Source organism: Ranitomeya imitator, chromosome 6 (assembly GCF_032444005.1).
Source record: "Ranitomeya imitator isolate aRanImi1 chromosome 6, aRanImi1.pri, whole genome shotgun sequence".
In the NCBI taxonomy this organism is placed as follows: domain Eukaryota; kingdom Metazoa; phylum Chordata; class Amphibia; order Anura; family Dendrobatidae; genus Ranitomeya; species Ranitomeya imitator.
The window spans coordinates 573,506,846-573,521,239 of record NC_091287.1 but is presented as its reverse complement, the minus strand read 5'-3'; the positions used below and the strand labels follow the sequence as shown (position 1 = coordinate 573,521,239).

The 14,394-nt window shown below is 54.6% G+C and overlaps 1 protein-coding gene across 1 annotated transcript in view; it reads left to right on the top strand.

Annotated features, from left to right (window-relative positions):
• Window positions 1-14,394, top strand: part of FAM83H (family with sequence similarity 83 member H) — a 73,433-nt gene that overhangs the window by 36,313 nt on the left and 22,726 nt on the right. Inside the window, exon 2 of the mRNA XM_069732142.1 lies at window positions 7,378-7,866. Coding sequence (XP_069588243.1) covers window positions 7,411-7,866 — 456 coding nt within the window. The 5' untranslated portion in view covers window positions 7,378-7,410. The remainder of the gene's footprint in view (window positions 1-7,377; window positions 7,867-14,394) is intronic.

Genomic DNA, 14,394 nt, shown 5'->3' with positions numbered 1-14,394 from the left:
TCCTCACAGTTCCCCTTCACAGTATGATGCCCTAAGAGTTTACTTTACACAGTATGATGCCCCCACAGTTCCCTTACAGAGTATGATGTCCTCACAGTTCCCCTTCACAGTATGATGCCCCCACAGTTCCCTTACAGAGTATGATGTCCTCACAGTTCCCTTACAGAGTATGATGTCCTCACAGTTCCCTCACAGAGTATGATGTCCTCACAGTTCCCCTTCACAGTATGATGCCCTAAGAGTTTACTTTACACAGTATGATGCCCCCACAGTTCCCTTACAGAGTATGATGTCCTCACAGTTCCCTTACAGAGTATGATGTCCTCACAGTTCCCTTACAGAGTATGATGTCCTCACAGTTCCCCTTCACAGTATGATGCCCCCACAGTTCCCTTACAGAGTATGATGTCCTCACAGTTCCCTTACAGAGTATGATGTCCTCACAGTTCCCTTACAGAGTATGATGTCCTCACAGTTCCTTTACAGAGTATGATGTCCTCACAGTTGCTTTACAGAGTATGATGTCCTCACAGTTCCCTCACAGAGTATGATGTCCTCACAGTTCCCTTACAGAGTATGATGTCCTCACAGTTCCCTTACAGAGTATGATGCCCCCACAGTTCCCTTACAGAGTATGATGTCCTCACAGTTCCCTTACAGAGTATGATGTCCTCACAGTTCCCTCACAGAGTATGATGTCCTCACAGTTCCCCTTCACAGTATGATGCCCTAAGAGTTTACTTTACACAGTATGATGCCCCCACAGTTCCCTTACAGAGTATGATGTCCTCACAGTTCCCCTTCACAGTATGATGCCCCCACAGTTCCCTTACAGAGTATGATGTCCTCACAGTTCCCTTACAGAGTATGATGTCCTCACAGTTCCCTTACAGAGTATGATGTCCTCACAGTTCCCTTACAGAGTATGATGTCCTCACAGTTCCCTTACAGAGTATGATGTCCTCACAGTTCCCCTTCACAGTATGATGCCCCCACAGTTCCCTTACAGAGTATGATGTCCTCACAGTTCCCTTACAGAGTATGATGTCCTCACAGTTCCCTTACAGAGTATGATGTCCTCACAGTTCCTTTACAGAGTATGATGTCCTCACAGTTGCTTTACAGAGTATGATGTCCTCACAGTTCCCTCACAGAGTATGATGTCCTCACAGTTCCCTTACAGAGTATGATGTCCTCACAGTTCCCTTACAGAGTATGATGCCCCCACAGTTCCCTTACAGAGTATGATGTCCTCACAGTTCCCTTACAGAGTATGATGTCCTCACAGTTCCCTCACAGAGTATGATGTCCTCACAGTTCCCCTTCACAGTATGATGCCCTAAGAGTTTACTTTACACAGTATGATGCCCCCACAGTTCCCTTACAGAGTATGATGTCCTCACAGTTCCCCTTCACAGTATGATGCCCCCACAGTTCCCTTACAGAGTATGATGTCCTCACAGTTCCCTTACAGAGTATGATGTCCTCACAGTTCCCTTACAGAGTATGATGTCCTCACAGTTCCCTCACAGAGTATGATGTCCTCACAGTTCCCTCACAGAGTATGATGTCCTCACAGTTCCCCTTCACAGTATGATGCCCTAAGAGTTTACTTTACACAGTATGATGCCCCCACAGTTCCCTTACAGAGTATGATGTCCTCACAGTTCCCCTTCACAGTATGATGCCCCCACAGTTCCCTTACAGAGTATGATGTCCTCACAGTTCCCTTACAGAGTATGATGTCCTCACAGTTCCCTCACAGAGTATGATGTCCTCACAGTTCCCCTTCACAGTATGATGCCCTAAGAGTTTACTTTACACAGTATGATGCCCCCACAGTTCCCTTACAGAGTATGATGTCCTCACAGTTCCCCTTCACAGTATGATGCCCCCACAGTTCCCTTACAGAGTATGATGTCCTCACAGTTCCCTTACAGAGTATGATGTCCTCACAGTTCCCCTTCACAGTATGATGCCCCCACAGTTCCCTTACAGAGTATGATGTCCTCACAGTTCCCTTACAGAGTATGATGTCCTCACAGTTCCCTTACAGAGTATGATGTCCTCACAGTTCCTTTACAGAGTATGATGTCCTCACAGTTGCTTTACAGAGTATGATGTCCTCACAGTTCCCTTACAGAGTATGATGTCCTCACAGTTCCCCTTCACAGTATGATGCCCCCACAGTTCCCTTACAGAGTATGATGTCCTCACAGTTCCCTTACAGAGTATGATGTCCTCACAGTTCCCCTTCACAGTATGATGCCCCCACAGTTCCCTTACAGAGTATGATGTCCTCACAGTTCCCTTACAGAGTATGATGTCCTCACAGTTCCCTTACAGAGTATGATGTCCTCACAGTTCCTTTACAGAGTATGATGTCCTCACAGTTGCTTTACAGAGTATGATGTCCTCACAGTTCCCTTACAGAGTATGATGTCCTCACAGTTCCCCTTCACAGTATGATGCCCCCACAGTTCCCTTACAGAGTATGATGTCCTCACAGTTCCCTTACAGAGTATGATGTCCTCACAGTTCCCCTTCACAGTATGATGCCCCCACAGTTCCCTTACAGAGTATGATGTCCTCACAGTTCCCTTACAGAGTATGATGTCCTCACAGTTCCCTTACAGAGTATGATGTCCTCACAGTTCCTTTACAGAGTATGATGTCCTCACAGTTGCTTTACAGAGTATGATGTCCTCACAGTTCCCTCACAGAGTATGATGTCCTCACAGTTCCCTTACAGAGTATGATGTCCTCACAGTTCCCTTACAGAGTATGATGCCCCCACAGTTCCCTTACAGAGTATGATGTCCTCACAGTTCCCTTACAGAGTATGATGTCCTCACAGTTACCCTTCACAGTATGATGCCCTAAGAGTTTACTTTACACAGTATGATGCCCCCACAGTTCCCCTACACCAGGGGTGTCCAACTGCATTCCTCGAGGGCCTCAAACCATTTGTGTTTTCAGGATTTCCTTAGCATTGCACAAGGTGCTGGAATCATTATGTGTGTAGGTGATTAAATTATCATCTGTGCAGTACATGGAAATCCTGAAAACGTGACCTGTTTGCGGCCCTTGAGGAATGCAGTTTGAGACCTCGGCCCAGTGTGCTGAGTAGTCGGGCTTGCAGCCATGGTTGTCAGCCAGAGGCCGGAGCTTCGTGCTCACACTGGTCTTTAATAGATGGAGATGATTTATGGTTATGAAGTATGGTAGCAGAATGGCTGCCGGCGCCGAGCACAGTGCTGTAGGTTCTCGTTATCAGTGCTGGGACTGACATTGTCAGAAAACTGTTCCACCATCGTTAGTCTACTACAACCCTCTGAGGGAGGAAATGTGGGAAATGGTGCAGCGTTCACATGAGAGATGTCCCCTCCATAAGGGAGATAAATGTTGGGGGGCTGGGAGGGATTCGTGCATTGGGGGGGGGGGGGGGGGGAGTCATGTCTTGGGGTGCTGGGGAGGGATTCGTGCATTGGGGGGGAGTCATGTCTTGGGGTGCTGGGCTGGGATTCGTGCATTGGGGGGAGTCATGTCTTGGGGTGCTGGGGAAGGATTCATGCATTGGGGGGGAGTCATGTCTTGGGGTGCTGGGCGGGGATTCGTGCATTGGGGGGGGAGTCATGTCTTGGGGTGCTGGGGAGGGATTCGTGCATTGGGGGGGAGTCATGTCTTGGGGTGCTGGGGAAGGATTCATGCATTGGGGGGGAGTCATGTCTTGGGGTGCTGGGCTGGGATTCGTGCATTGGGGGGAGTCATGTCTTGGGGTGCTGGGGAGGGATTCGTGCATTGGGGGGAGGAGTCATGTCTTGGGGTGCTGGGGAAGGATTCATGCATTGGGGGGGAGTCATGTCTTGGGGTGCTGGGCGGGGATTCGTGCATTGGGGGGGGAGTCATGTCTTGGGGTGCTGGGGAGGGATTCGTGCATTGGGGGGGAGTCATGTCTTGGGGTGCTGGGGAAGGATTCATGCATTGGGGGGGAGTCATGTCTTGGGGTGCTGGGCTGGGATTCGTGCATTGGGGGGAGTCATGTCTTGGGGTGCTGGGGAGGGATTTGTGCATTGAGGCGAGTCATGTCTTGGGGTGCTGGGGAGGGATTTGTGCATTGGGGCGAGTCATGTCTTGGGGTGCTGGGGAGGGATTTGTGCATTGGGGCGAGTCATGTCTTGGGGTGCTGGGGAGGGATTTGTGCATTGGGGGGAGTCATGTCTTGGGGTGCTGGGGAAGGATTCATGCATTGGGGGGGAGTCATGTCTTGGGGTGCTGGGCGGGGATTCGTGCATTGGGGGGGAGTCATGTCTTGGGGTGCTGGGCGGGGATTCGTGCATTGGGGGGGAGTCATGTCTTGGGGTGCTGGGGAGGGATTCGTGCATTGGGGGGAGGAGTCATGTCTTGGGGTGCTGGGGAAGGATTCATGCATTGGGGGGGAGTCATGTCTTGGGGTGCTGGGCGGGGATTCGTGCATTGGGGGGGAGTCATGTCTTAGGGTGCTGGGCTGGGATTTGTGCATTGAGGGGGGGGGTCATGCCTTGGGGTGCGGTCGCGTGCTGGGGGATAGGCACTTCATTCACAAATCTATTTAAAATGTGGTTTTACAATTTCCAAATTCTCCGGCTCATTCCTGGCATTCTGTGGTGAGTGCCTCCATTATGAGGCCAGATCTGGATCGGTGGGTGACAGCGGGGAGGGGACTGAGATTTCAATCAGCCATCATTCCTCATCCAGTGAGGAGGCCCGGGCCTATGGACGTCAGATAGTGACACAACATGCCAGGATGTCACCTTCTGCCTTCCCGGGATCCACCATTTCTCTTGTGGTTGTGCTCGTCTTGCTGATAGTTGTGTTTCCTAGAATAAAGCTTGCGGGGCGTTGTAGAGGTTTATGATCTGGTCCCAGATCTTCGTGTTTGCGTTCAGCGTTGTCCTTGTGTTTTCAGATTTTCCTCTTCTCGGGGTCATTGAGCTCCACCATATTTGCAGTTGTGTCTTGAAACAAAGTCTGTAAAGTCATTGCCCTTTATCTGATGAGAGCCCACTGGCCATCAGCGAGAGGTCCCAGATGTCCAAAGGTGTCCACCGACCATCATGGTCCTGCGTGTTTGGTGCGCGGATGTTCCCCAGGTTTCCGCTCCTCAAATGCGTCAATGACTTCATGAAGATGAAAACTCCTGGTTAATGCAGTGGCCTGAAGTCCCCGCAGTCGCCGTATGTGGAGCTGGTGATTGCCGCCGGGGCCCCGATAATCATTGGAAGAAGCCAAATGACCTCCAGAACCAAGAATTGTGGATCGTGTGACCTAGTGGTGGATCTCGGTCCTCCAGAATGAACCGATTCCCATAGACGCACCTCAGTGATTAGGAGTTTGGTGCTAGGAGTGCACAATGACTAATCTACGCCGTCCCCGTAGTCTGCTCAAGGATTTCTGAGCGTTGTAGTACCACACCTTTTGGAGAGTCATCAGGCTATTCCGAGCAGTGAGGAAGTGACGTAGGACCAGGGTGTCTCCTCACACGCGGTGTCCCAGACGGTGGAATCGGTGAGATCGTCTTCTTTCCTCCCATGAGCCGTTGCCTGTTCCGGGTTTTCCGCTGCAGTCGCCTGGTTGTGAAGGCTGCCTGTCATTCCTGACATAGCGGTGGTGCAGGGTGGGCTCCGCCGGCGGTCAATCTCTGAAGGTGATACACCTGGTTGTATGAGACGCCCCGGGGCGTCCTGAGCTGCCGCCAGCAGAGGCCTCTCTGTATGTGCTGCAATATTCCACATCAGGTGATGCTGGCCCCCGACGCTCGGCCCCTGGAGGACGCCTGGGCCTTCTGGTCAGCGTCCATAGTGGGAAGGTTATTGGTTTGGGGCTGTGTGTTTTGGGTGGAGTCGCTGCGGCTGTATATATATTTATACAAGTTATGTGTCAGGAGTGGAACCGACAGTCTGCAAATCCTCTTAAATTCCATTCATAAATACTCTCCTTGTAAATCCTGGTCACACCCAGAGCTGCTCTACGAGGCCTCAGCACCCAGCGGGCGTCACTCCAGCACCCTGCCGTATCGCTCGGCGTCCCTGACTTCAGCACCCTGCCGTATCGCTCGGCGTCCCTGACTCCAGCACCCTGCCGTATCGCTCGGCGTCCCTGACTTCAGCACCCTGCCGTATCGCTCGGCGTCCCTGACTCCAGCACCCTGCTGTATCGCTCGGCGTCCCTGACTCCAGCACCCTGCTGTATCGCTCGGCGTCCCTGACTCCAGCACCCTGCTGTATCGCCCCGGCGTCCCTGACTCCAGCACCCTGCCGTATCGCTCGGCGTCCCTGACTCCACCCTGCCGTATCGCTCGGCGTCCCTGACTCCAGCACCCTGCCGTATCGCTCGGAATCCCTGACTCCAGCACCCTGCTGTATCGCTCGGCGTCCCTGACTCCAGCACCCTGCTGTATCGCTCGGCGTCCCTGACTCCAGCACCCTGCCGTATCGCTCGGCATCCCTGACTCCAGCACCCTGCCATATTGCTCGGCATCCCTGACTCCAGCACCCTGTCGTCTCGCCCCGCTTGTCCCTGACTCCAGCACCCTGCTGTATTGCTCAGCGTCCCTGACTCCAGCACCCTGCCGTATCGCTCGGCGTCCCTGACTCCAGCACCCTGCCGTATCGCTCGGCGTCCCTGACTCCAGCACCCTGCCGTATCGCTCGGCGTCCCTGACTCCAGCACCCTGCCGTATCGCTCGGCGTCCCTGACTCCAGCACCCTGCCGTATCGCTCGGCGTCCCTGACTCCAGCACCCTGCCGTATCGCTCGGCGTCTCTGACTCCAGCACCCTGCCGTATCGCTCGGCGTCCCTGACTCCAGCACCCTGCCATCTCACCCCGCTCGTCCATTTCCGGTACTCTGTCGTCTCGCCCCACTCATCCCTCTTTGGTACCCTGCTGTCTCGCCCCACTCCAGTACCCTGCCATCTCGCCCCACTTGTCCATATCCGGCACCCTGTTGTCTCTCACTGCTCTTTCCTCTCCAACACCCTGTCATAGCGGCCCACTCGCCTCTCTCCAGGACCCTCTCCTATCCACCCGCAGTTGGGCTCGTACCCAAAATGCATTAAATGACGATGAGCATTACCCAGCATGCCTTGCCTTTGTACGTTTTTGGCAAATATGTGTCCATGTGCAGTAGTATGATATAGCCTTAGCAGATAACAGAGAGTAGTAGCATGGGTCTCCATAGTGGGAGATCACAGGTTTGTAAAAGTTTCTTCAACATAGTAGAAATCCAGAATATGGTGTGAAGCCGAATGATGGAGGCCAATCCCAGTATAGAGGGTGGGCTGGGGGTCTCTCCCAGTAATGGGGCCATGTTGTAATATTTTTTTGTTTCTTTCTAGGTCTCTTCCCTCCCCTCTCTCTGGTGTAGACCCATGGCACGTCGGTCCCAGAGTTCTTCACAGGGGGATAATCCTCTGGACCCCAATTACCTGCCCCCACACTACAAGGAGTATTACCGCATTGCAATTGATGTCCTAGCTGAGGATGGAGCAGAAGCGTACGATCGATTCCTGTCCGAGGAGGGGGCTCCAGACTTCTTGTGTCAATCTGAAGTTGACCATATCTCAAAACACCTGCAAAGACCCCCAGAGGCCACGCAGGAAAGCTTTTACCCGGACCATAGTTACACTGGACAAGAGGAGGACGATGGCTCGTCAGGGACCTACTGGCCCATGCACTCAGACACAGCCGCCCCAGAGCTGGACCTCGGGTGGCCCACTATATTTGGCTTTCAGGGGACGGAGGTGACAACTCTGATTCATCCACCCCCACCTGATAGTCCCAGTATTAAGGAGGAGGTGCGGAGGATGATCCGGTCAGCACAGCAGGTGAGAGAGCGGCAACTCGTATTAGGACTCACGTAGAGTCCTATCTACTCACTATCAATAGGCATAACATGTTCATACTATGTAATGTCCTCTCCAGACACCTTTGTGCCATCAAACTCCTCATAGCAGTATATTTATTGTAATCTCTAGATTCATATTCTGGACTTCCACTGTCTCCCCTCTGGACCTCCACTGTCTCCCCTCTGGACTCGCCCGTCTCCCTATGGACTCCCCCTGTCCCCTCTGGACTTCCATTGTCTCCCCTCTGGACTTCCACTGTCTCCCCTCTGGACTTCCACTGTCTCCCCTCTGGACTTCCACTGTCTCCCCTCTGGACCTCCACTGTCTCCCCTCTGGACCTCCACTGTCTCCCCTCTGGACCTCCACTGTCTCCCCTCTGGACCTCCACTGTCTCCCCTCTGGACCTCCACTGTCTCCCCTCTGGACCTCCACTGTCTCCCCTCTGGACCTCCACTGTCTCCCCTCTGGACCTCCACTGTCTCCCCTCTGGACTTCCACTGTCTCCCCTCTGGACCTCCACTGTCTCCTGTTATGACCTGGTGGTAAGGACAATAATGGACCTGGTGGTTAAGAGCACACGGAATGACCTGATAGTTACTAATAATATAGGACGAGCTCTGAGACGTGGGAACTCTGCTGACCGCAATCCCTAATCCTATCACGCACACTAGAAATAGCCGTGGATTGCTCCTAACGCTCCCTATGCAACTCGACACAGCCTAAGGAACTAGCTAGCCCTGAAGATAGAAAAAATAAAGCCTACCTTGCCTCAGAGAAATTCCCCAAAGGAAAAGGCAGCCCCCCACATATAATGACTGTGAGTAAAGATGAAAATACAAACACAGAGATGAAATAGATTTAGCAAAGTGAGGCCCGACTTACTGAACAGACTGAGGATAGGAAAGGTAACTTTGCGGTCAGCACAAAAAACTACAAAAAGACCACGCAGAGGGCGCAAAAGACCCTCCGCACCGACTCACGGTGCGGAGGCGCTCCCTCTGCGTCCCAGAGCTTCCAGCAAGCAAGACAAAAATCAAAATAGCAAGCTGGACAGAAAAATAGCAAACTAAAGAAAAACAAGCAGGAACTTAGCTTCTGCTGGGAAGACAGGTCACAAGAACGATCCAGGAGTGAACTAGACCAATACTGGAACATTGACAGGTGGCAAGGAGCAATGATCTAAGTGGAGTTAAATAGAGCAGCCAGCTAACGAATTAACCTCGTCACCTGTGGAAGGAAACTCAGAAGCCGCAGCCCCACTCACAACCAACAGAGGAAGCCCATGGACAGAACCAGCCGAAGTACCATTTATGACCACAGGAGGGAGCTTGACAACAGAATTCACAACAGTCTCCCCTCAGGACTCGCCCGTCTCCCTATAGACTCCCCCTGTCCCCTCTGGACTTCCACTGTCTCCCCTCTGGACTTCCACTGTCTCCCCTCTGGACTTCCACTGTCTCCCCTCTGGACTTCCACTATCTCCCCTCTGGACTTCCACTGTCTCCCCTCTGGACTTCCACTGTCTCCCCTCTGGACTTCCACTGTCTCCCCTCTGGACTCCCCCTCTCTCCCCTCTGGACTCCCACTGTCTGCCCTCTGGACTCCCACTGTCTGCCCTCTGGACTCCCACTGTCTGCCCTCTGGACTTCCACTCTCTCCCCTCTGGACTTCCACTGTCTGCCCCCTGGACTTCCACTGTCTGCCCCCTGGACTTCCACTGTCTGCCCCCTGGACTTCCACTGTCTGCCCCCTGGACTTCCACTGTCTGCCCCCTGGACTTCCACTGTCTGCCCCCTGGACTTCCACTGTCTGCCCCCTGGACTTCCACTGTCTGCCCCCTGGACTTCCACTGTCTGCCCCCTGGACTTCCACTGTCTGCCCTCTTGACTTCCACTCTCTCCCCTCTGGACTTCCACTCTCTCCCCTCTGGACTTCCACTGTCTGCCCCCTGGACTTCCACTCTCTCCCCTCTGGACTTCCACTGTCTGCCCTCTGGACTTCCACTCTCTCCCCTCTGGACTTCCACTCTCTCCCCTCTGGACTTCCACTGTCTGCCCCCTGGACTTCCACTCTCTCCCCTCTGGACTTCCACTCTCTCCCCTCTGGACTTCCACTCTCTCCCCTCTGGACTCCCACTGTCTGCCCTCTGGACTTCCACTCTCTCCCCTCTGGACTTCCACTGTCTCCCCTCTGGACTTCCACTGTCTCCCCTCTGGACTTCCACTGTCTCCCCTCTGGACTCCCCCTCTCTCCCCTCTGGACTCCCACTGTCTGCCCTCTGGACTCCCACTGTCTGCCCTCTGGACTCCCACTGTCTGCCCCCTGGACTTCCACTGTCTGCCCCCTGGACTTCCACTGTCTGCCCCCTGGACTTCCACTGTCTGCCCCCTGGACTTCCACTGTCTGCCCCCTGGACTTCCACTGTCTGCCCCCTGGACTTCCACTGTCTGCCCCCTGGACTTCCACTGTCTGCCCCCTGGACTTCCACTGTCTGCCCCCTGGACTTCCACTGTCTGCCCCCTGGACTTCCACTGTCTGCCCCCTGGACTTCCACTGTCTGCCCCCTGGACTTCCACTGTCTGCCCCCTGGACTTCCACTGTCTGCCCCCTGGACTTCCACTGTCTGCCCCCTGGACTTCCACTGTCTGCCCCCTGGACTTCCACTGTCTGCCCCCTGGACTTCCACTGTCTGCCCCCTGGACTTCCACTGTCTGCCCCCTGGACTTCCACTGTCTGCCCCCTGGACTTCCACTGTCTGCCCTCTTGACTTCCACTCTCTCCCCTCTGGACTTCCACTCTCTCCCCTCTGGACTTCCACTGTCTGCCCCCTGGACTTCCACTCTCTCCCCTCTGGACTTCCACTGTCTGCCCTCTGGACTTCCACTCTCTCCCCTCTGGACTTCCACTCTCTCCCCTCTGGACTTCCACTGTCTGCCCCCTGGACTTCCACTCTCTCCCCTCTGGACTTCCACTCTCTCCCCTCTGGACTTCCACTCTCTCCCCTCTGGACTCCCACTGTCTGCCCTCTGGACTTCCACTCTCTCCCCTCTGGACTTCCACTGTCTCCCCTCTGGACTTCCACTGTCTCCCCTCTGGACTTCCACTGTCTCCCCTCTGGACTCCCCCTCTCTCCCCTCTGGACTCCCACTGTCTGCCCTCTGGACTCCCACTGTCTGCCCCCTGGACTCCCACTGTCTGCCCCCTGGACTTCCACTGTCTGCCCCCTGGACTTCCACTGTCTGCCCCCTGGACTTCCACTGTCTGCCCCCTGGACTTCCACTGTCTGCCCCCTGGACTTCCACTGTCTGCCCCCTGGACTTCCACTGTCTGCCCCCTGGACTTCCACTGTCTGCCCCCTGGACTTCCACTGTCTGCCCCCTGGACTTCCACTGTCTGCCCCCTGGACTTCCACTGTCTGCCCCCTGGACTTCCACTGTCTGCCCCCTGGACTTCCACTGTCTGCCCCCTGGACTTCCACTGTCTGCCCCCTGGACTTCCACTGTCTGCCCCCTGGACTTCCACTGTCTGCCCCCTGGACTTCCACTGTCTGCCCCCTGGACTTCCACTGTCTGCCCCCTGGACTTCCACTGTCTGCCCCCTGGACTTCCACTGTCTGCCCCCTGGACTTCCACTGTCTGCCCCCTGGACTTCCACTGTCTGCCCCCTGGACTTCCACTGTCTGCCCCCTGGACTTCCACTGTCTGCCCCCTGGACTTCCACTGTCTGCCCCCTGGACTTCCACTGTCTGCCCCCTGGACTTCCACTGTCTGCCCCCTGGACTTCCACTGTCTGCCCCCTGGACTTCCACTGTCTGCCCCCTGGACTTCCACTGTCTGCCCCCTGGACTTCCACTGTCTGCCCCCTGGACTTCCACTGTCTGCCCCCTGGACTTCCACTGTCTGCCCCCTGGACTTCCACTGTCTGCCCCCTGGACTTCCACTGTCTGCCCCCTGGACTTCCACTGTCTGCCCCCTGGACTTCCACTGTCTGCCCCCTGGACTTCCACTGTCTGCCCCCTGGACTTCCACTGTCTGCCCCCTGGACTTCCACTGTCTGCCCCCTGGACTTCCACTGTCTGCCCCCTGGACTTCCACTGTCTGCCCCCTGGACTTCCACTGTCTGCCCCCTGGACTTCCACTGTCTGCCCCCTGGACTTCCACTGTCTGCCCCCTGGACTTCCACTGTCTGCCCCCTGGACTTCCACTGTCTGCCCCCTGGACTTCCACTGTCTGCCCCCTGGACTTCCACTGTCTGCCCCCTGGACTTCCACTGTCTGCCCCCTGGACTTCCACTCTCTCCCCTCTGGACTTCCACTCTCTCCCCTCTGGACTTCCACTCTCTCCCCTCTGGACTTCCACTCTCTCCCCTCTGGACTTCCACTGTCTCCCCTCTGGACTTCCACTGTCTGCCCCCTGGACTTCCACTCTCTCCCCTCTGGACTTCCACTCTCTCCCCTCTGGACTTCCACTGTCTGCCCCCTGGACTTCCACTGTCTGCCCCCTGGACTTCCACTCTCTCCCCTCTGGACTTCCACTCTCTCCCCTCTGGACTTCCACTGTCTGCCCCCTGGACTTCCACTGTCTGCCCCCTGGACTTCCACTCTCTCCCCTCTGGACTTCCACTCTCTCCCCTCTGGACTTCCACTCTCTCCCCTCTGGACTTCCACTGTCTGCCCCCTGGACTTCCACTCTCTCCCCTCTGGACTTCCACTCTCTCCCCTCTGGACTTCCACTCTCTCCCCTCTGGACTTCCACTGTCTGCCCCCTGGACTTCCACTGTCTGCCCCCTGGACTTCCACTGTCTGCCCCCTGGACTTCCACTGTCTGCCCCCTGGACTTCCACTGTCTGCCCCCTGGACTTCCACTGTCTGCCCTCTTGACTTCCACTCTCTCCCCTCTGGACTTCCACTCTCTCCCCTCTGGACTTCCACTGTCTGCCCCCTGGACTTCCACTCTCTCCCCTCTGGACTTCCACTCTCTCCCCTCTGGACTTCCACTCTCTCCCCTCTGGACTTCCACTCTCTCCCCTCTGGACTTCCACTCTCTCCCCTCTGGACTTCCACTCTCTCCCCTCTGGACTTCCACTCTCTCCCCTCTGGACTTCCACTGTCTGCCCCCTGGACTTCCACTCTCTCCCCTCTGGACTTCCACTCTCTCCCCTCTGGACTCGCCCCCTCCAGACCCTTTTTTTCTGTTGTATACTCTGTTCTCCTCCAGACTGCATTGTTCTCCAGAATTCTTTTTCCCCTCCCAACTCCTATTTTGCCTTTTAGACTTCCCTGTTTTCGTCAAGTCTCCTTTCTTCTACTCCAGAATTCTTTTTCCTCCCCTGACTCATGCGTCCGCTTCCAGACTCGTTTTGTGTCCTGCTCCAAACTCGTGTTCTTCTGAATCTGCTTTCCCCTTTTCTTTTTTCCAGGCTAGATTTTCCTTTCCTTCATAAGACTGCATTGTTCCCCTGCTCTCAACTGTGCTTTATCAGAACCCTTTTTTCTTTCCAGACTCCTCTGTTTTTTCTTTTGATTTTTTTTTCCTCTAGACTTTTCCGCCTGCAGGCAGAATCCTCCATGTTGTTGGCAGCATATATAGTTAAACCTTCCAGACTCATCTGTTCTCCACTTCCTCCTCCTTCCAGACTCCTCTGATCTCCTACTCCTCGTACCAGACTCCTCCTTCCACATTCCTCTCTTCTCCTCCTTCGATCTCCTACTCCTCTGTTCTCCTACTCCTCCTTCCACATTCCTCTCTTCTCCTCCTTCCAGACTCTGTTCTCCTACTCCTACTTTCAGACTCCTCCTCCTTCCACATTCTTCTCTTCTTCTCCTCCTTCCAGACTCCTCTGTTCTCCTACTCCTACTTTCAGACTCCTCCTTCCACACTCCTCCTCCTTCCACATTCCTCTCTTGTTCTCCTCCTTCCAGACTCCTCTTCTCCTTCCAGACTCCTTTGTTCTCCTTCTTCCAGACTCCTGTGTTCTCCTTTTCCTCCTCTTCCTTCCAGACTTTTTTGTTCCCCTCCTCCTTCCAGACTCCTCTCTTCTTAAATTCATCCTCCTTCTCCCATATTCTCTGTTCTCCTCCTTCCAGACTCCTCCATTCTCCACATCCTCCGTACAGGCTCTTTCATTATCATCCTCCGTACAGGCTTTTTGGTTCTCTTCCTCCTTCCAGGCTCCTCAGTTTTCTTCCTCCTTCCTGGCTCCTCCGTTCTCCTCCTAATTCCTGGCTCCTCCGTTCTTCTCTTCTTCCTTCCAAATTCCTCTGTTCTCATCCTTCTTTTTTTGCTTTCTCTGCCTCCTTTTAGACTGCTCTGTTCTCTTCCTCCTTCCAGACTTTTCTGTTCTCCTCCGCCATCCAGACTCTTTTGTTTTACACCTCTGTCCTCCTCCTCCACTTGACTCCTCTGTCCTCTTCAGCCTTTTGACTCCTCTTTACTCCTTTTACACCTCTGGCTGCCTCTCTCCTCTTCCAGATTCCTCCTTCTAGAATTTTCCGTTCTCCTCATCCTT